The 22146-nt window shown below is 42.2% G+C and overlaps 1 protein-coding gene across 2 annotated transcripts in view; it reads right to left on the bottom strand.

Annotated features, from left to right (window-relative positions):
• Nucleotides 1–22146, bottom strand: part of ZNF148 (zinc finger protein 148) — a 49255-nt gene that overhangs the window by 12525 nt on the left and 14584 nt on the right. The window contains exons 2-5 of one of the 2 annotated variants that reach the window (XM_048483689.1): nucleotides 14945–15290; nucleotides 12563–12694; nucleotides 10302–10425; nucleotides 9631–9714 (exon numbers count right to left, since the gene is read on the bottom strand). In XM_048483689.1, the coding sequence (XP_048339646.1) occupies nucleotides 9631–9714; nucleotides 10302–10425; nucleotides 12563–12694; nucleotides 14945–15274 (670 nt within the window). In that variant the 5' untranslated portion in view covers nucleotides 15275–15290. The remainder of the gene's footprint in view (nucleotides 1–9630; nucleotides 9715–10301; nucleotides 10426–12562; nucleotides 12695–14944; nucleotides 15291–22146) is intronic. The other variant, XM_048483690.1, reaches the window with a different exon arrangement.

Here is a 22146-nt window from a genome sequence, read left to right as displayed (position 1 = left end):
AAAGACTGCGATGCTTTCAGTGTCCTCGTGATGGCCATAGTCCAGCAGCTGTATCGCCTTTAAATGTTAGAAGTTCTTTGACTTAGAGTCAGACTGAAGGGCAGGAATGGTGCATCTTAATGTTGAGTACTGGGGGCAGATAAAAAGGATATGTACAAGAGTTTCAGGCGTTTTCGGACAATACGGACAGACTCTGTCATGAGTTGGAATATTCTGTAATCACCCATGGAACAAACCGGTGGGGAGTGCATTACATCTGGCCCTTGCTATTATCCACCTATGTTTGGGCTCTGTCAGAAAACACAGGTATTTTGCCATCTGCCCTAATTTGGGCTGAATGCCAAGACAGAGAGGAGAACAGGTTTTCCTGGCTTAGTTTGTAAGAAATTTGTTGTTCTTTATCAAAGAGCCTCCTTTTGACAGCATTCAGGATCTCATTTCTAATAAAAATACCAAATATCAGAAATCAACATGAAAAAGAAAAAGGCAATAGTAAGCAAGTTAGTGTGTCATGAGCCAGCATGATGGTGCAGTGGTTAAGAGCGGCAGACCCTCATCTGGAGAACCAGGTCCGATACCCACTCCTCCACATGACGCCTGCTGGGTGACCTCAGAACTTCCTTAGCCCATGCAGAGGCAGGCAATGGTAAACCACCTATGAACAACTTTTACTTTGAAAACCCTGTAGAGTCACCACGAGTTAGCTGTGATTTGATGGCACTTTACATACACACAAACACAGCTTTGCATAGGGAGACAATGCCAGAGATGAGGGGTCAGCATAGAGAAGGCCCTACTCCTAACTACCCACTTGGAATCTGCAGGTGAGGGCATACCAAGAAGAGACTTTTCATGAGATCTCAAGAGCTAGGTACGTATTTATATATTACATGTCCAGGCCAGGACTGTTTAGGCCTTTGACAGTAATAAAACAGAGCTGCACTTATCAGTAACTGTTGTTCATCAAATGGTCTTCTGTGCAGGCATACAATGGGACTGCATGTGAATAGGCCAGCCGTGGAAAAGATTTCAAAGCTTTCTGGCAGACTAGGGGTGTAATTCTTCCCTCTGGTGCTTTCCCACCAAAATCATCAGAGGACCAGAAAGAGGTCATTTCTCTCCATGCTATCTCAGGGACCCCATGAAACTAAAGCCCCACAGATTTCACAGTGGAGTAGGAGAGGGAGAGCCTGCACAGAAGACCACATGACAAACAACAGTTACAACTAAGTGCAACTCTGTTTTCTTCGTTGTGGCTTCTATACAGTCCCACACTGGCAGATAAGCAAGCTCACTGAGTTGAAGAGGGGGAGTATGAAGCTCTCAAAGGAAGAGACCATGGAGGACTGCATTCCGAACAGTTTGAAAGGCACCCAGTATTGACATTCATCCAGAACTGACTTATAAAAAAGCAGGGAACTTTCTACAAGTGACTCAACTGAAATATATGCAGGAAAATGGCAAAGAAAAAAAACAGCACTCTGCTGGAGAGAGTCGTGATATGTAAAGTGGCACTGAACAGCCACACACTCAAGACAGCTTCTACCATCCCCCGATGGCTTGGGTGAGGATGATGACCAGTCCTTCTTGGAGCCTGAGAGTCCAACACAAAGTAGTGTTGATTCTCTAGCATAACTAAAACTCAATAAAAGTCACATTCAAGAAATGTAAGGAGAGAACAAATGTTTGGAATCAGAAAGCAAGTGTAAGGATAACATTGTCAGACATGAAGATTGAGAAACCATCACTGGTAGGGAATCCTGGCCAGGTCATCAGACACTTTGATCTTATGAAACTTCATGAATGGGGGTGTGTGTGTGTTTAGAATCCACAATGTCCTCATCCCACAGTTGGAAGTGCTGCATACTAAAAAGCCCTAATCTAAGGCTATTGCGACAATTCAGAAAAAGGAACTGATCAAAACTATCAAATTCATCAATCAGAGAAAGAGTTAGCAAATCCATACCGTAATAAAAACAGTGAAGGAGGTCTAGTGTGGCCAAAGAAAAGAAAAGCATGCACCATAAATTAACCTTGTGCAGTTTGTAGAGCAACCTGTGAAGTGAAATGGCCAGAAAAAAACCATAAAAACAGATAACCCTGCCAAAAAATCAGAAGGGCACTTTCCCCAGTGACAGGGCTCCTTATCAGGAAAGGAGGAAAAATTGACAGGACATGGAATGTCCTATCATGGGGCAAGGCCAGGACCTCTAGTCAGAATGTCTGGGAGTCAGCCCCCATTCATTGAAGAAAACATAATTGCAATGCAAAAATAATACAAAAGTAAGGTATGGCGAATGCTCTGGTGAAAGTAGCAGTAAGACCAGAACCCTGGGAGATACATGCCCACAGCAGGGTCCTCACATCGTAGGGGAGGAGACATCTGCGGTGGTATTAACTTTCCAGAGACTCAGGGCCCAAAGGAGTGCCCTGAGAACAATGAAGTGCTTAGGTCTTCACAATGATGAACATTAACTCTGCCACAGACAGAAAAAGAAAGCAAATCTGGGCATCCCCAAGGGGTGAAATGTACACCAAAACCCAATTCTGTTGTGGTGTCACATACAGATATATAAAATGCCAACATTGAAGCTGGGGAAGCAAAAAAAAAAAACCCCAACACCTAACCATCTTAGAAAAATAAGGACTGAGTAAATACGTTCTTTGCTTTTCCATTCCATCCTTGCCAGAACCCTGCAAGGCAGGTCAGGTTGAGGGGCAGTAGAAAGTTAGGGAAATTACCCCTTTCTCCCTTCCAATAGCACAGCTCTATTGATGGAAGAGCATGTGCGAGTGTGCCCTCAAGTCATAGCTGACTTATAGCAACCTTGTATGGTTTTCAAGGCAGGAGACATTGCAAGACTCTGTGTACAGTGAGAATGTTTTGAGAGAACTGTGGGTGGCCCAAGGTCACCCAGCAGGCTTTATGTGCAGGAGTTCTCCAGATTAGAGTCCGTCAATCTTCACCACTACCTCACACCGGCTCATACTGATGGAAGAGAGAAAATATTACCACCCTGAATTGGCTCTTCTTTTTAAAAATTAGACGGAACAAACTTTCTCTGGTATTCCATTCCACAGAGTGCAAACTACAACTCAAAAGGTCCATGTTCTGATGGAACAATAGTCAAAAACAGTTGGTTTGATTATCTTAAGTGGCATGTGCATTTATATCGCAAAAATAAGTCCTTCATATACATAAGAACGATGCTACATGTCCTCTAACAAGGTGGGACAATATATAACCCACTAAATCTCTTCTAAAGGGAGGAGGGAAAGAATTGTCACATCCCAATATGGGGAGGGGTTTATGGCAGCCAAGGATGGCCCCCTCACCTCCAAAGGGGATCCATGTGGCACAGAAAGGGCAAAAACAGAGGAAAGGTCGTGACACTTGGAAACACCATTGAAGCAACAAAGTCACAACATGCTTTTTTGTGTCATAACTCTACGGTCAGTGTGGAGGGTATTCCAGGGCTGAAAGCCCTTCAGAAGCTAACTACAGTCGGCTCACCTAGAGAAACACCCCCGTCGCAGTCCAGACTTCCAGGTTCAGGCACTGTGGAGTCATGCAATGCCCATCACTTGCTTATTCACCCACCCCGCTAGCGTATTCGCCATGACCCTGCACCAATTCCACAATGGAGTCCCCCTACCGCCAGATTGGACTGTCAGTCACCTAATTCTTTTTCCTGCCTGGGATTACAAAAAGCATCTAGTCAAATACCATGTCTAGTGAATGCACCAGATACAGTGGGTCACAATATGGGCACATACCCATGACAGGGTCACTTGTAGGGGGAAGGATGTCTGAAAGCTGAGTCAAATGAGGTGAAGTTCTAGAATTACTAGGCAAACTGAAAATGAGTATGTTTGCAGGTCCAAATGGCATACACTCAATGGTTCTTTAAAAAAATCAAATATGAAATATATAATTAGCCACCCTGAAGAGGTGAGGGGGGCCCTCACCAGAGATTTTCAGGAGGTCCTTGTTTGTCAGGATTTTTGAAGGAGTTACAATGGCAAACATCTTTTAAGGGGGGGATTGGGGGTTCACTATTTTATTTTTGCTTTAGCTGGGAACGTTTTCATTATTTTTGTAAGGCCCTGAACAAAGAGGAAAGGTGGGATAAATAAATAAACAAATCCTTTTTTTCCAGATCTGAGATAGATACTACTTAGCTTAGTATTTGTCATTATTGTGAATCCTGCTAATTACTGTTCTTAAACTTGCTAAATATGGTGGCTTTCCTGATTACTAGAATTCGAGAGGCTACATGAGGTATAGATTTCAAGGGCTCAACGCAGACTAAATAACCATAACCCAAGCAAATTCAAAGCACAGAAGACAGCTGCAAGAACCAGACTGGATTAACAGGTAAATCTGCATTCTTTCATGAGAGCTTTTGTACCCAAGTAGAATATCCCTGTCTAGTAATACACTATTCCAATAATCCTCAAATCCCATGATACCTGTGTCTGGGGAAATAACCTAGTTAGATGAAAACCCTGGACCATTCACTATCTATAGGTAAACTCTATACATTTATTCTGATTCAGAACAGAAAGATTGAATAGCTATTGGGTAATATTGCTTCCACAGCAACACTCCAGATTTTGAGACAAATAGACTGCTCAAATTTTTATTTTGTTTAATGCAATCATATTGCTTACCAGTTACTATTTTCTCAACAGTAATAATTACAGCATTTCAGCACCATTAAAACAACCATGTTTTTAAATATTCCATAAATGAGATAAAATATAAAGTCAGTTATCAACGTAACTATAGTCTGCTATCAAGTCAGTTTCACATGAACATTGAAAGGACATGAATTGAAACGTGGCCTTGCAGAGGAAGCTATTTGCACTGAAATAAAGTGAAAGCAATTCAGCATAACTGGGCAATCCAAAGGGGCGGAGGAACTGAAGATGTATTGGAAGTGGAGGAAGGACTGTTCTGGCATCCCTGCCATCAGCACAGCGTAAAGGGGCATGGACTCCAGCACCAAGGAACTTACCCCAGTGGCCAATCACCGCAGTGCCCAAACCTGGAAGCTGGGGCCTGCAGTGGTTTGTTGCCGCTGCAAATGTCTGCTGTGGCATGGAGGATGGCATTCCAGGGATGTTCCTGGAGGACTTTTCAGCTTGGGAATGCCCTCTCCCAGCACCGCTGGAAGACTTAAGTCACTTTTTGCTATGGGCTTTCCCAGGGGAGAAAGAAGCTTCTCCTTCTACCCTGGCACTTATGCCACCGATTGCTTCTTTGGAGGCAGTGTGGCTGTATCATACTTGGATTCCGCTGTGCCCCCCACCCCTGGATTGGGCTGTCTTTCTTAGAGCCCAAGGGACCAAGTTTAACTGTTTTATGTAGTTATTCTGTCTAAGAAGTGATCCTAAACACCAAAAGGCATTTGGTATGATAATTGAAGGCTTGAGCCTTCAAGCTCGAGTGTTTAAGGACTTTGGAGAACTTGGATAACAACTAGTCATATCAAGCAAGGGCCTAAAGGGACACAAACTATTACCTACTTCCAAAAGCCAGAATAAAAACAACTGCAAAATATTTAAATTTTAATAGAATCTAACATCAGATGTCAATAAATCAGGGCAGCGGGTCATTTAAACGTTAACTACACATGTGATGGGCCAGAATTACATCAAACTAGGTTCACCAACAAATTTTAACATTACAATGCAAAAGCACTTACTTAGGATCTGCCAACACTTAAGATTTACTAATCTGTATTATATGATTCCAAAACATGCTTTAATACTTAAGAGCACAAGAAATACATTGATGGATTGTATTAAAGTCAATATAGTGTAGTATTCTTTTCAAAACTCCCAGCAACATGTGCTAGGGAGTTCAGCAGAAACTGTTCAGTATGGCCTGCTTCTGCCATAACCCACAAGTAGCAACTAACATTAGATCATCCCTTCCCAACTACAGAGTAAAGGAGATGATACAGTTTACCTGTTTTAGAGGACAATAGCAGGAAACTGCAAAACCCATTTAAAACATTACTCAAGTATTTGCCACTTGCACACAATGGTAGAAGAAAGACAGAACCATTTTAAATGAGACACCTGGCTTTAACAGAGTATTTGGAGAATCATTCACCACTGACTCCATCTATTTCTAGCATGGAAACGCTAAATGGATGTTAATAGAAGGACATTTTGATCCTTTAGAACGACATCTCTCCCCCCCCCCCCTTGAGTATGTACAAACATATGGCCATGGAATGAAACTATGAAGGTATTTTAGAGAATTGCACAGCTGTCTTTAACAACCTTCTGGAAACCTCAACAGAGGCAGAACCCAATAATATCTTTATCAACAGGATAGCTCACCAGGAACATATTAAAACTGTTCTGATATGCATGGGCTTCTGACTAATACAACACCATCAGTGCAGAAGATTTCACAAAGTTTCATAGGCATCCCTCACTGACCACCCTCAAAAGTCCCTGCCCCAAGAAGTTTGCAGTCTAAATTTCTAGTTAGAAAGAGGGCAATATCACCTGGAATATTGTGTACAGTTCTGGACACCGCAATTTAAGAAGGATATTGACAAGCTGGAACAGGTCCAAAGGAGGACAACCAAAATGGTAAAAGGTCTGGAATCCATGCCCTACGAGGAGACTTAGGGAGCTGGGTATGTTTAGTTTGGTGAAGAGAAGGTTAAGAGGTGACATGCTAGCCATGTTTAGATATTTGAAAGGATGTCATGTTGGTGAGGGAACAAGCTTGTTTTCTGCTGCTCCAGAGACTACGACCAGGAGTAATGGGTTCAAGGTGAAGGAAAAGAGATTTCACCTAAACATCAGGAAAGACTTCCTGACAGTTAGGAACTTCCTGTCGAATTTCCAGTTCAACAGTGGAATGCACTACCTAGGAGTGTGGTGGAGTCTCCTTCTTTGGAGGTTTTTAAACAGAGGTTGGATGGCCATCTGTCAGGAGTGCTTTGAATATGTGTTTCTGCATTGCAGGGGGTTGGACTTGATGGTCCTTGGGGTCTTTCCCAACTCTATGATTCTATTATTCTGTCCCACATATCTCTTGAACATTATCATAATCTCAAAGATGAACTCAGAACACAACTTTCCCATTATCTCGCTAGTTTTCTAAGTCGAAGAACTACAAAAGTTCAAGCCTCAGCATATTTCTAGAATGACAGTTCTCCTGAGGATCTAAAAACTAAACTGGCTCAAAGAAACACAATGAATACATTGGGATTTGTAGGGACTTAACGTATTAAAATAAGACATCCTCTGATATAACCAGGTTTAATTCACTGCTTGCCATTCACAGAGAAAATGGCTGACGTATGCTAAACTGCTGGAAAATAGGGAATAAGAATAAAATATTTATTCCAAAATGTAAGCAATTCAGTTATCGGTAGTTCAAAATATCTCTCAGTGCCCTGTTTGAAAAAGAGCCAAACTACACATTTCTTTCCCAGTTAGCTCTCGCTAGTTTAGTCACTAACAGCAACAACCATGAGGAAATTGGATGGGGAAGACCTATCCAGTGGTGGGATTCAGCAGGTTCGCACCACTTCGGCAGAACCGGTTGTTAAAATGATGCTTGTAAACAATCAGTTGTTAAATTATTTGAATCCCACCACCGGAACTGGTTGTTAAATTATTTGAATCCCACCACTGTATATTACCCTTTCCTGCTGGTGGTTTTTCTTCACAAAGTTTTCCATCCCAGCTGCTTTTCTCTGGAGTGAAAGCCCATAACTTTTTGCCACTTGAGGAGTAAACTGGAGCATAACTGATATAGCAGGGAGTGAGTCAAAATTCCCCCCACTCCAGTATTCTTCCATGGTCATAGGCTAGCTAGCTACTTAAGTTTGGGGTTGTGCTAGGAAACAAAAAAAAGTTCTTCAGGGAAAGGTTCCAGCGTCCACAGCTACTGACTTAGCTAGTGCCCACAGAAGACAGATTTGAAATTCGAAGCACAGCTTCGATGTACAGTGTAGGACTAATGTTTCTATATCTATGCTCCAGAAATGAACAGTTCTCTGTTCCCAGTTTAATATGGGAAATCCACTGATCACTGCCTAACCTGCTTGCTGGGCAGGGTCAGCCCTGTTCTTAGCAGCAAGTGCGCACGTGCACACACACACACACACACAAAGGTACACACACAAGGTGGCACATGCCGTAAACATAGTAGAGCAAGGGTCCTCTATACAATATTGATATTAGATCTGTGCCTTTTTTCCATTTCTGACTACAGCCTCTAGTGGCTACTTGTGCTTTTTTTAATCACACAGAACACTGTGACACAAAGTTTTGCCAGCAGAGTATGGAATTTTATCTTTCTTCAATAAACTTTCTAACCCTTTGCTGTCACAGCAACATTTGTGACCTTTAAGGTCACAGCAATATTTGCTTTGTCATAAACAGATTCTCTTTTTCAATATCACTGTCCTTGATTTCTGTCTTTAAAATGCCAATTTTACCATATAGATTTCTTTTCTTCCCTTCTATATTCATGCTCTAGTTTCAGAAAAAATGCAAAATGTCAGCTTTTGCCATTTTTAAAGAAGTGTACTTGATTGATCCAAACACATTTCCGGATTTTTACAAGTGACACTAAGAACACACTTTAACCAAGAACACACCAAACTGCTCAATGCACTGGAAAATAACTATTTTTGTGTCAAATGTTCTCTCACTTGCAATGTAATTCAACAAGTAAAAATGTATTAGTATCACTGGTAAAAAAGACCTAACATTTATATACAGAAGAAAGAAATGAAAGAATGGCTCTGAAAGAATAGAGGAACACAAGTATTGCCAATGAGCCAAAATGCTGCCCAGGACCAGTGCAACAGTAAGAAAGAACATAAACATTACATGAGTACCAAATATTTGTGTATATAAATTACTACGCATTGATGTGAAGACACACTGTCTTTTGTTTTCTTGTGGTTCGCATTCACACACAAAGTACTGAACATTAGTAATTTAGCAGGTATGAAAGTTTTCACCAAGCAACACGCAGCATTTGCAAATTCTGTTTTTTTTTCTGAAAAGGAGGCTGAAAATTGGCATCCAGTTCAAAAGAATTGTAGTTGTAAATATTTACAGAGGTAATGAAAGGCCATGCACCAAAATGCCAAAAACCAATTGAAGCCAAGCCTGTTGACAGAATGTGCTTCTGAAGAGGAATTTTTAAAATAAACCAATGCAAAGGAACTGTTTTTGCTTTGACATTTCTTCTATTTGTTTTGCTCAACTTCTTATTCTAGTATAATTTTCTGAAAGTGATTTTTAAAACTGGGATGCAAAGCAAAACCTAGGGGATTAGGCATTTTGGCCATTGAAATTCTTAAAACGTTCTTTTAACTACTTATCCAGTAATATATATGTATTATCTTGCAACCTTTGCTCATTTCAGTTAACAGCAGCCTGGTAACAAAAAGCAAAAGGAAGAAAGAGACACAAAGAGCAGCAAAGCTGAAGCACACAGAAATCTAAGCTTCTCTTCGACAGAATGTCTGCAATGCATACATTAAAATAACAGCTGCGCATTCATCTCTTAACACTTGGCCATGTTTAGGAAAAGTTGCTGAAATACACCAAAGATGCTCAAGGAACTATACTCACCAGTATGAATCTTCTCATGTCTCTGTAGCAGGTACTTCTGTATGAAACGCATGTCGCACTGACTGCACTGAAATGGTTTTTCACCTTAAACAATATAATTCCACATTTGTAAGTTAAAAGCTACAAACATTTGTTTCTAACAAATACTGCTGAGGAATAAAACAGTTGCTTATTGCATTACAGCATCTGAGTGGACTCCAAACTATTTTAGTGCAGAAAAGCCTGCCTAAAAGCAGAAAGCACTATAAATTCTGTGAGCCTGTAATACTGACAGAAAAATCACACACACTAGAAAATCAGCACTCCAAGATGCTGAAATACAACATAAAACCTAGCATAATATTTAACATCTCTTCCAGGTATCCAGACTACAGATCTCTCACTGGCCAAACAAGAATACAGAACCTATCTTACAAACAAGGAAACACTAGAAATTATGCTATTTGTGAGAATACTACATACAGAAAGAAAACACCACAGTAAGTCTGAAATTAATTGTAACAATACTTATTTTCTGGTATTTTTGACACTTTGGTGCATGGAATACCTAAGATTAGATGCCATGTTTCCTGCACTATGGAATACAAAATATACATGCATCGCTCATTGCATTGTTTAAGACTCAGTCCTTCTTCTGGTATCAAAAATGACAACATAAATTCAAATAGTACCTGTATGTATGAAGACATGCCTCTGTAAATGGTAGTTGGTTCTAAAGGCAGCATTGCAATGCTCACAAATGTGAGATTTGGTAGTTTTCAGACCCAGTGATCCATCCTCATTAATTGTAAGGATCTATTTTGAAAACGGCAAAATTTAGTCTTACATTACCCTCTGAAGGAATTTCATCAGATCTAAACGACCTCATGAGTAATAAAACAAAAGCTTCAAGACAAAGTCGCAATGCCAAATAGCAGGGAGACACTGCTGAAGTAATCTCAAGTGACTATTTCCTAAAGTGGCGCTATATAATCTTATATTTTTCAAATTTATGTCAGAAATCTGAAACATATATATGTGTGTGAATATGAAAAATATCATCCTAAGAAATCAAATTGCTTATTCTGAGAGGAAAATGTTTTAGAATACTGTTCAGACTACAGTAACTCTCCAGCCTTCCATTGTAAGAAGGACCGTAAAGCCTCATAAGTGATTCGCCTGAGAGGAGTTTTTATTCAAATGGCCCTAGAAAGGAACAGAACTGTACACATACAACAAAATTTAGATAAGTTTTATCTATTTTATTACCTTAAAACTGGAACAATAGGGGTTTCTGTAAACTGATGTTGGTAACCAGAATTATATATGTGCTTGTACAAGGACAAATGTGTACTTTATCACTTTATCAGCAAAGATTTCAGTTGTCAACCTTAAGATGTTTCAGTCTTAATTAATGTAACAATTTGAAATTTAACTAACGCACATTTTCAAAGTCATACATCTATAACATCAGAAAAAACTGCATTATTAGTTATACTTGCCTCTAAAAAAAATCTAGTGTATCTTGAAATTTAGCTGTCAATATGACTTCTGCCTTATAGCTAACATAGATAACAAATTGACCCTCAAAAACTAAACAAAGTTTCCTTACACTATGGAATGTACATTTTAGATGCCAGGTAAAGCTGCAAACCCAATAGAAAATGTCTCTCCAGTATCCAACCTTCTCCGTGTCCAAGCTGTGACCTCTTTCTTTACACTACTAGGAAGATTTGAAAGACAACTTCACAAAATGGGACAGCAGGTTTCTGTAGTCTCCAAATATGGATATAACCATATGGAAACAGTTGCTAATGATTGCTGCACATAATTTGTGAATACTTCAGGCATTGCTAACGGGAACACTACTAGAATTCATAGGCTACTAGATCTTTACTGAATCTGTGATACCAAAGCAGCATTTCTTAGTGGAAACCAATGGATGCCCCCCAAAAAATCTAAGCTTGAATGTGCAAATCTTAGTTGCTGAAAATATAATTTCGTGTTTTAAAAATTCTTGTTTTGCTAATACACTCAGAAAGATGTGCTTGCTGAGTAACATCAGAAAAATTCAAGAACCTTGAAAACTGTTTTGCACTTTTAAAAACAAAGTTATATATTAGTATGTTTCCTTTCAAATTAAATGCTTGTGGATGTAAGGAAAGCACTTAAAAGGCAATCCAGATTCCAGAAGCACACGGGGATGGCTCTGCCACCGCACCACCCCACTGCTTCCACAGGGCTTTTGGGCGGCATGGGGAGGCAGAAGAAACAAAAAATCACCCCAACTGCCCAAAAGCCCCACATAGGGGGAAATGGAGTTCAGCCACCCAAAAGGGTGGGATAATGCCATACTTCCTGCCACTGGCGTTCCTGGGGTGAAAGCCCCTGGAACGCCCCCAGTTGCGCTGGCCTACAAATTAGGCACATGTAACTCTGGGAAGTGGTGGCCAGAGGCAGGTCAGGCGAAGCCTGCCTCCCTGTTTGCCCTCCTTAAGTCCCCTTAAGTCAGAGGACAAATATGGCGGTGCGAGCCCACTCCGCCTCCCATGGCCATTCAGCACCCCATCTGTATTGGGCTGCCCATTCCAAATGCAATGCAATAATTAATTTCAGAACTAATGCAAGTCTGATCAAAAGTAAAGTTATCACAATAACTTTCTTATCCAATTAATCTTAATATCAGCATGTCTACAAAAGCTGTGTTGTTATTCATCTAATATAGCCTTGGTCAACAAAACTTCACATATTAGTAAAAGAACCTGCCTGGGAAGGCTAATGTTAAAAGTATGTCAAATATTCAAACAGTAAAAAGTGAAAGAAACACACTATAGATATTTGTGAAAGTGCTTTTGGGTGACTGTTTCCAAATATCATTATTTCCAAACACTAAAAAATCCTGATAAATTACCAGGCTGCCTCCAAGGCTAATTTCCACCTATCACTGTCTTACCTTTGCTGGTGATCGCTGTTTCCTTTTCTTCTTTTTCTGCAAATCTAGCCCCTCTCGTAGTAGTAGTTTTTTGTCCCTTTTATGCTGTTCTGCTATGTCAGCAAAGGTAATTTCTTGTTTTACACTTATCTGCTAAGATACCATCAGATAGCATCAATTACACATGACAGACATTTAGGGAACCTTTTAAAACAATGAACTTATTCAATGCTGTTTTTGTGTAGGAATCTACTGCTATAAATGTCCTGTTTACAGAGCGTTTACCTTGATGCCCTCCTCTTTTTTTACCTTTTAGTACTACTCGGATTGTGTGCCATAAGTAAGGCAGCACATAATAATAATTTCATTGATACTTCTGACGTTAACAATGCTATTCCCATTAGGTGCCCTGCCATGCAGAGGCGTAGCTCCAAGGGGGCGGGACGAACTGAGAACGCGCCCCTTTGGGGGCTGTGGCGAGGGCGTTCCAGGGGTGGGAGCGTTCCGGGGCGGAGGACACACCAGTGCACCGGGCGTTTTCCCCCTTGCTACACCTCTGCTGCCATGTCACTCATTCCCACTGAGTCAGGGAATGAATGACATGGCAAGGACATCTAAGGCCATGGTTGAGCTAGCATACAGAATCACAACAAACAAAATGCTGTATAACATTATAATTTGCAAAAAAGACCAATGAAAATGGGAGGACAGCAGTTTCATACACTTAACCATGAAAGTGCCACGGTCACTGAGAAAGCGTGACAGAAGACATTCAAAATAGGGTCTGTTTTTACAGCAAAGCAGCATAAAACCCTTCACCCATTTGCAATGGAGAACACCAGGACCTGGCTAGGGACAAAATGCTTGGGAAAAACAGCCACGGCGTCTAAGTCGGTAGGAGGGGGTGGAAGGCTGACGTGACTCATCTGTATGCCCACTTGCTGTTAAATTCAGACACACCATTCAGATGTCTCTTTCTACATTATCTGAAGTGCAAAGAATTGATGCTATGCTATCTAGTTTTGTTCCACATTTCCCAATTGGAACATGATACATTATTTGATTCTATGTTCCTTCTCAAATCTTTATTTTTTTCAGTTACACTGAGAAGTTCGACTGTAATATTACAAGTTTTAAAGCTTTTCTATGTTTTTCGATTCTTTTCATTTTTTATACTTTTAAAAAGTTTCTCACAGCAAAGCCTTATCAGTGTAAACTGTATTTTAATTCTCTCGCAATCACTATCCAATTCTTGCACATACGTAATTAATTTTGCGTACTACTTTTAAATGTACACATCAATAACTGTGTAAAAAGGTCAGTAACCTCGTCTCTACACTGTTTCTATAAAGCCCCGACAACATTTTACCGTGCTTCTCTCTAGTCAAGGTGCAGGACGAATGCAGGCACTCAAAATCAAACAAGCAATGGCTACATTACACATATGTACTTTTGGAAAATGCTTCTCAGACTTACTTTTTAACATTAAAAATGACCACGACTATTAGAAAAAAATGTTATTGAAGTTCACTTTCATGTAACACCTTATGGCTGTCATGTTCTCCCACCTCTCCTGGCTGCCAGCACTAGCAAAATTGCGATTCTGAAATGCAATTTGCAAACTGCATCTATCCTTGGTCATCACTGCAGAACATGAAACAAGGTAGCTATGGGCTATTAATTTTTCCACTACAGTATGGATCAATCTCTGATTAACTTCTCAAGCACACAACCCAATATCGGAAACTGAACATACTAAAGGACTCTACTTTTTTTTTGTTTAACGAGCTCTGATTCTCTTTGCAAAGTAACACACAGTGCAATACTAAGCAGAATAACACCCTTCTAAGCCCACTGACTTCCAATAGTCATAGCAGGCAGTAACTCTGTTTTAGGACTGCACTGTAAAAAGAGCAACCATAAGCAGAGTTACTCAGAATCCTATTCAGCAGAGGCGGAGAGCTCATGGAAACATGGTGGGGGTCACATGTCCCTGGGTGCCCGCCAGCTGGTCACATGGAAGGTGGATGCTGCTCCTTCAGCCGGTAGAGCCTCCACCAGCTGAAAGAGTAATCTGGTGGGGCCAGGCCAAGGGACGGCCTGCAGCAGGCTCCCACCGGCTAAAGTAATGGGGCACTGGGGAGGGGGGGCAGGGCGGCCGGAGCAGGTGTTGCCCCAGGCGCCATTTCTCCTCCTCCCCACACCTCTGCTTTTCAGCTCTACAAAATGAGGCTTATTCCCAGTAAAACATTCTTGATTGCACTGTAAAAACTTTGCTTTTAGCCTTCATTTGTTGATTCTGCCATATTATAAGGATTCATACTTTGTAGAGATTAATTACAGGATTTCTTCAGTGGTATACGAAAAATGGTATATATAAAACTAATTATGCAAAATGCTTACGGGAACATTAACTGCATATTGAAGCCCTTGGGGAAGTCTGTCCTGTGCTTCCATCTCGTCATCATTTTTCACTGTCTCTTCATGCACCATGAGTTCATCATGTGGTATCATGTCTTGCTGTCGAAGCTCACTTTCTTGTAAAACGTCATCTGCAGAGAGCATGTCTTGGTGTGCCATTGCCCGGTCTTGAAGCACTGCTTCCTGCCGCTCTCCAGAAACGGCTGACTGGTCAGATGAGGCACCCATTCCAACCATATTCCTGGATGACTGCATTTGATCTATGCTACCACATTTGAGAAACAATCCTCCCAGTTTATCTTCAATGTTCATTCTTAAGTGCAGTACCCTAAATAAAAGAAAAGAAACTGAGTCAGCAAACTGAATAGAGTATTTAGAATTTACTTCCATACTTAGATTTTTACATACATGATACACACAATGGATTGGACCCAAAGTTTCTGTTCCATTAGTGGTGGAGAGTGTCACATAACTGAATGGATCTGGTATAGAGATCCCTGCATTTTTCTGAATTAAGCTATGCATTCCATATATGCCCAGCCCTCTTTGATCTGAGATGTCCCCTTGGTTATGGGACCCACTTGGAATAATAACTATGCTGTTCAGGTGGGAAGCCACTTGGAATAATAACTATGCTGCAGTGGGAAGCAGGCACAATCATCCTCTTCTGTCAGCAGAGCTCCCAAACCATGTGGTTATTAATCCACGGAGGTTCTATTCCCTAGAGAATCAACTTTCCCAGTGGGAACTGATAGCAAGAGGAAAACATGAGGGAAATTTCTATAACTGTCAGATTGTAGACAGATTGTGGGATTCAGCTTACTGAAAATTTTGAGGAGTATTGAAAAAAAGCCCAAATAAATACTTTGTCTTTTGGAATAAAATGCTTTTTAAAACAAGGTTTTATTCACTCAAAATGTATAGTGTGAAGATTTTGATGTAAAAACCTACAATACGGACCATTCCTGAGCACACTGCAGACATACGCATCATCTCTCCAATGATACCTATATATTTAATTCTCACATGTGTTCCTTGCCTGCGGATACTTAAATCCACAGATAGGGGCACACTCACCTCCAACAGTGTTTTCTGCAGACTCAGAGGATCCACTAAGTCTGCAGAAAAATCTGAAATATAAATAATGGTAGGCTTAAATCCCCCCGATTTTTTTAAGCTCCTGTGCAGACAACAGCCTTTAAGTGCTACTGTTGCCACAGACAGCCAGGTCCAGCTTGTCAATCACAGATACTAGGAGTGGCTCCTGGACTGTGTCACCAAAGTGGTGGAATCCTGGGACTGCTGCAAGCTTTTAGGTAAGTGATTGGGGTCGGGGAGAAAGCCTGGGAGTGCTTGCTTAATCCAATGCTGTGCCAGGCAGCAAGAAAGCGGGACTGGTGTGTGTGTGTGTGGGGGGGGGGGGGGGCCGACTACATTGGGTAAGCCGGGAAAAACCGGGGCTGTGGCAGGAGGAGAAAGACTCACTATCCCGCACTTGCACAGTGCCAGACACAGGAGGAGGGAGCCTGGACATGCTTGCCCAGAGCAGCACCAGAGAGCAGGCAAGAAAGTGAGGCAGACAGGAGGAGGAGGACTGAAGCCAGTTATGGGGGAGGACATGGGATCCCCCCCCCCCGAGTTTCGTGGGTCCCCACTTGTACTTACTATTTCACTGTGACTATGTACACAATTAATTTGCCGTAATGTATATGAATGAAAATATACAATTACAGGTTCTGTGTTGTGCTGAGTTTATGTTGTGTTGAGTTTAAGAGTTTAACTTAATATCATGACTGTATGAAACTGTTTCCAAAATTAATGCCCATCCTTTTGTCCACTCCATTTTTTTGTTTTCTGTTCTTATTGTTCTGCCCAGTACTTTGTTGCCTACTTAAGCCCCTCCAGCCCTAGTTAGTCCCTGATGGTGGTGCAATGTTATACCACCCAAAATGCTAGCAAGGATGAGCTCAATCTCATGAAGTCTACGCAAGGGGAAAGGTCAGCTGCCCCATACTCCTTACATTCCATTCTAGTGCAGCTCAGGATGCAACTAAGTCAGTAGCCAAGTGACGACTGCATCTAAAAATCTTTCACAGATCTTTCATAGATTAACTAATTTCTTAAATAGCTGCTTTCTGACTGCAGTAATCAACAAATGAGGGTTTTTTAAAGCAAGAAGGAAATTATGAGAAACTCAGGAAACATCATGTTAGACCTTTTTGTTGTGATTACAACCCGAATTATGCCTACACCTATTTATATACTACAACACTTTTGTCACAGCTTTAACAAAATTAGCACAAGGAGCCAAAGGAGAGAACAATGTTGCTGCGTTTGCTTAACACGGCTCAGCTAAAAACACTTATAGGAACTCCATCTCAGGAAAGAAACATCAAAGTTGGAGACCCTATTCCTCTAGTGGAAAATACAAGGACAATGCATCTCACATAAGTAAGAAAGAAAGGGGGAATTCCAATCCCTACATGTGACTGCTGCAACCATCTTCCCCCTATACCTACTCCCACAAACTTGTTAGCGGTAAGTGTGTACAATGCTGAAGAGATGTTGGGTGACAGACATACTGCTGCTCTAGTACCATGGTGCTATCACCCCCTCCTCTGCAAGTGGGGGACAGGGGAAATGCCTTGCAGAACTGGACTCCCATGGAGCAGGGACTGGTCAGGGCAAGAATAGTTCCACTGTAACTTTACACCAGGGTAAGTACTGGCTTAATGTTTATGCCATGTTCCCCAATAGGAGCAGCAGCCCGTTATGTGGGAATCCTCTCCATAGTAGAGGGGGGAATCACAATCTCTGCCTAAGCACTATGTGCAGGTCACTTGCTCTTTGCTGTCAGGAGGCATCTATTATGTATGCATATGCTAAGTGAGCTGCAGGAGCATATGAAAGCTGTGGCTTGAAACAAAGAAACAGAAGCAAAGCGTACAAAATCTCTAACTCTGTCTTTCACATCACCAGAAAACACAGGCATCTTAATGTGAGGTAAACATCACCCCAGGGCTACAACCTAAGAGGGGAATTCAAACAAATCACATGCCTTCCTTACTCAAGTTAAATCTCACAGGGTTGCTGTGAGGATAAAATGGAAGAGAGGAGAATGTAAGCCACTTTGAGTCGACACTCGGGGGTAAAGCTGGGGTATAAATGAAATAAGTGGATAAAGTGCTTCTTTTCATACAGGGGCACCTTTGGATCAGATCACCTACTGATCTGAATCTTTTTGAACATGCACTCATGCACACAAGGTCATTAGGAGCACATTAATCAAATCTTTCATTATTCTAATTTTCTTCTTTTATGTATTACTTTTCCTATTAAATACTCCACCTCCACTCTATATCGTCTCCTTTCCATCCCTTTTTCTATCCTTGCAGTGTCTTCAATCATCACTGCCACAGGCTCATAGAAGCAGTTTAATAATCGCAGGATAAGAGAAAGGGAATTTCCTTTCCTTTGTTGATGTAATTTCTAAAATTAAGCAGCAGTTAAATTTACTAAGAATCAGTCAAGGGCTCAAGCATCTGCCTCGCAGCAACAGCACCAAGGAATTCAACCAGGTTAATTAAAAATGTCTGAAGAACTTTGCTTAAATACCTTCATGGGGACAGCATCATATTAATAAACGCTTCAGCTCTTATTCACACTGGTTTTTAAAAATTTACAAATAAGGAGAATATGCTGCCAGATTTAAACACCACATCTCCCTCAAAGAAAATCTTGTCAGAAACTTCTTCCAGCCTCATCTGTCTTGGGAAGTGATCAAAACAAGCGTGAGAATTCAGATACAGCAGCCACAAATGCCTCCACAGGCCAGTCTGAGATGACTACAAGGGAACACCCCCATCCTCTCAAAAATAGGCAGGAAAGCAGTAACTATATTTCCCAAGGATATTTTTGCCCATACTCTTTACCAAGACAATCATATCTCTCCGAAGGTTTTACATGGGGTGAAGGAAGTGGGTATCCCTTCCAAACCAACATCCAAACCTGAAGAAGGAAAATAATCCCAGAAAAGGCCATGTTGGCTTTTTTCCCCCAGTTTATTTTCACCTGAAAAAAAATGGTGAGCCAAATAAGCAGACTGTGAAAATGCCAACATTTTTTTTGGCAATTTTCAGGTGCCATTGAAGACCCTCATTGCCATTAAAGACCCTCTCCCCCTCCTCCTTCCTTTCCCCTTCATTTACCTTGCAGGAAGAGGTAGTGTGGGGAGAACATTCAGTTCTCCACACCATGACCTCCAATGTTCATGTGAACGTAGGAAATGAGGCGGGGGGGGGGGGGTGGAGGACTGAATGCTGGGTTTGGCATAGCCAAAACTCGCATTCAGTTCTCCCTGCCAGTGCTTCCAAAGTCCATATCCCCCCGACCTCTGTGAAAACTCTCTATGCAGCACAATGGGCTGCGTCTACATTTTAGTCTGCACTGGCAAACGAGGGCATTCTCAGGGCGAAACAGCTACACCCCTAAGAATGGCCCCTTTGGCACAGGCGTGGACTCCTGAGCCATAGGAATACTAGCACTACAGCTGTATTGGAGCTTGGGCATTTGCTGCTGGGTTGTTCCCCAGCACTACCAAAAGTGCCCCTGCATCAGCGTAAATGCTTCTCACACCAGTATCAGCGGTTTTTACACCACTGCAGGGATCATACTACCTCTTCTGTGCTAGTCTTTGTTGTAACTTATTAAAGAAGCTGGGGTGCTGTCTGGTTTCCAGGCTGTATGGCCGTGTTCTAGCAGCCCAGAAACCAGACAGCACCCCAGTGATTCCGGCCATGAAAGCCTTCGACAATATATTAAAGAAGCTATTTGCAGTTTTATGATGTGATGGGATAGACAGATTTCTAGGCTGGAGTAGCCTAGTCCATTGTGGTTCTGAATAAAGTTGCACCACCCATCCAGGCAGTGTAATCCAAGGTCTGGGTCACAGCATTCCCAGCTCTAAAGGCCAGATGAGAGCAGACTACAGTTGGCTCCATCCCCAGCAACACCTCCAGTCCGCCCCCGCTGCACCAACAGGGCTGGCTGCAGCACGAGAGCACTTATTCAGCACCCAGCGCCACATTTGGGCTTCCTAGAGGATCACTGTGTCCACCTGCCAATGTTGCTGCAGCTCTGCATTCAGGAGGCCATCCACCCCCACATCACTCCACCCTCAGATTGCAGCACTACATTCCAACATATCTGAAAATGTCTTGGCAAAACTTTCCTCCAATATTTTTAGATTTGCCTTTTTTGATATCTAATCTCTAATATTCATGTTGCCAAAAATTAAGATACCTTCTAAAAAACCTAATATTTTGATTAAAATCTTCAAAAACTTAAGTTTTTGAAATATTTGGAAAATATATTGATGCCAAGTCCTTTTGGTACTCTAATCTTCAAAATCAGATATCTCCCATTTGGATGTCTTGATTCTTCTAATATTTCCAAACTCAGGTTATTAATGTATACTAACGGGGCCCAGCCACGCATTGCTGTGGCTTATTGTGGTGAAATGGGAAAGGAACAGTAGCAGCAAATCAATTGCAGAGACCAGCAGTACGTGCTCATGCAAACACGCAGCCTGATACTGTGCAATGTCATTGATGTGTGTGCCCGCATTCCTGGGGGGGGGGGATGGAAAGGAACCCCTCCCACACATCTAGGCTGGCTGGTCATGATCCTTTACCTGGGAGTAAGTTTGGTTGGTGGCAATGGGTGTCACTTGTGAGGAAACCCTCTGAGGGGCACGACGCAGCCATTCAAAGTATGTCACAATTGCTGTACCGAGCTTTCTCCTGAGTAATGCGTGCCTGGTTTTCTTAACTGTAACCGCAGTATTCAGGGAATCTAGGGTGCCTGGCCCCTCCCTCCCATCCCTTGCATGTAAGCCCCTCCTCCCCTCTCTCCCTCCCCTCCCTCCTCTTTCCTTGCATGCCACCCCTCCTCTCCCTCCCTCCCCTTTCCCTCCGCTAGGGTGGATGGGTCATATCAAGATGCTGGGCCCCCTGCCTCCCCTCCCTTGCATGCCACCCCTCACTGTCTCCCCTCTCTCACTTCTCTTCCCTTGCATGCCTCCCACTCCGTCCCTTTCCTCTCCCTCCCTCTCTTCCCTTGCATGCCACCCCTCCCTCTCCCTCCCTCCCCTCTCCCTTGTGTGTATGTGTGTGTATGTGTTTCACTTCCACTCGAGTTACTGCCTATGTACTGTTTCCACTGCTCATATCAGGCCATCTGAGTGAACATTCTAAGCTGCAGGAACATTCTAAGGGTGACAGTTATACACATGACCTTCATCATGGAGCGTCAGGAAAAAGGCGTTTTACCTGTGCCAGGTGTGAAATTTTAGGTATGTGAACATCTAAAAACACTCTCACTTGGCTGACTATAGTGGCTGGGAATTTTCAGAGGAATTGGCCCAGCAGTTACTGAATTATACTACCACTAACAAATACACTGTTAGCTTTTATTATATATAGATTACAACTCCCTTTTTTGCTGATGCTAAAAAAGCACAGCCATGATTTACCCCATAGACGCTGTTTGCAGTTTAGGAGGTGAAGAACCAGGGAAAACAACATGGCTGACCACCACATGGTGCCTTCAGGTTGAACAGAGCAGGGTGGCCCAGTGCTCTCTCAGCCTGGCACACCAGGCTGGAGGCAAGCATGCAGGGGCAAGACCAGGAGTCCGCAGGGCTATTTAAGGCAGACTGTACACAGCTCTGACCTTTCTTGAAGGGACAATAGCGTTGTGCCTTACTTCCATATTTCCTACCCAATCACCTCTCTTCCTTTGAGGTTCCAGGGGCCAGGGCCACATGCTCTAGTTGCCTGCCTTTCATGCAGTCCTATGGGCGACTGCCTCCTTTATTGCTGATGTGCAAAGTTTGGTTCTATTGTTATAACTTTTTGTGGTCTTTGACCATAATAAAGTCTGTCTGTGGCCTCCTTCCAGTGGGTCTGTGGCTGGAATCAGGTGCCTCCCACACACACTGCCTTTGCCACTTCTCTTTTGCACAGCTATTTCTGGATCACAGCTTTTGCACTGTTCCTTTTCGTGACAGCTCATAGCAGGCTTTCTGGTGCAGAACGTAAGCAGGCTAAGTGGTATGGGATGTCTGGTTCTGGGGGGCTTGCATTGGCAGGAACCCCACTCCACAGTACTGAGGACTAGTCAGG

The sequence above is a fragment of the Sphaerodactylus townsendi genome, linkage group LG02 (assembly GCF_021028975.2).
Source record: "Sphaerodactylus townsendi isolate TG3544 linkage group LG02, MPM_Stown_v2.3, whole genome shotgun sequence".
NCBI lineage: Eukaryota > Metazoa > Chordata > Lepidosauria > Squamata > Sphaerodactylidae > Sphaerodactylus > Sphaerodactylus townsendi.
Note: the sequence above shows the minus strand (reverse complement) of the source record. Positions and strands in the feature narration are given on the sequence as shown.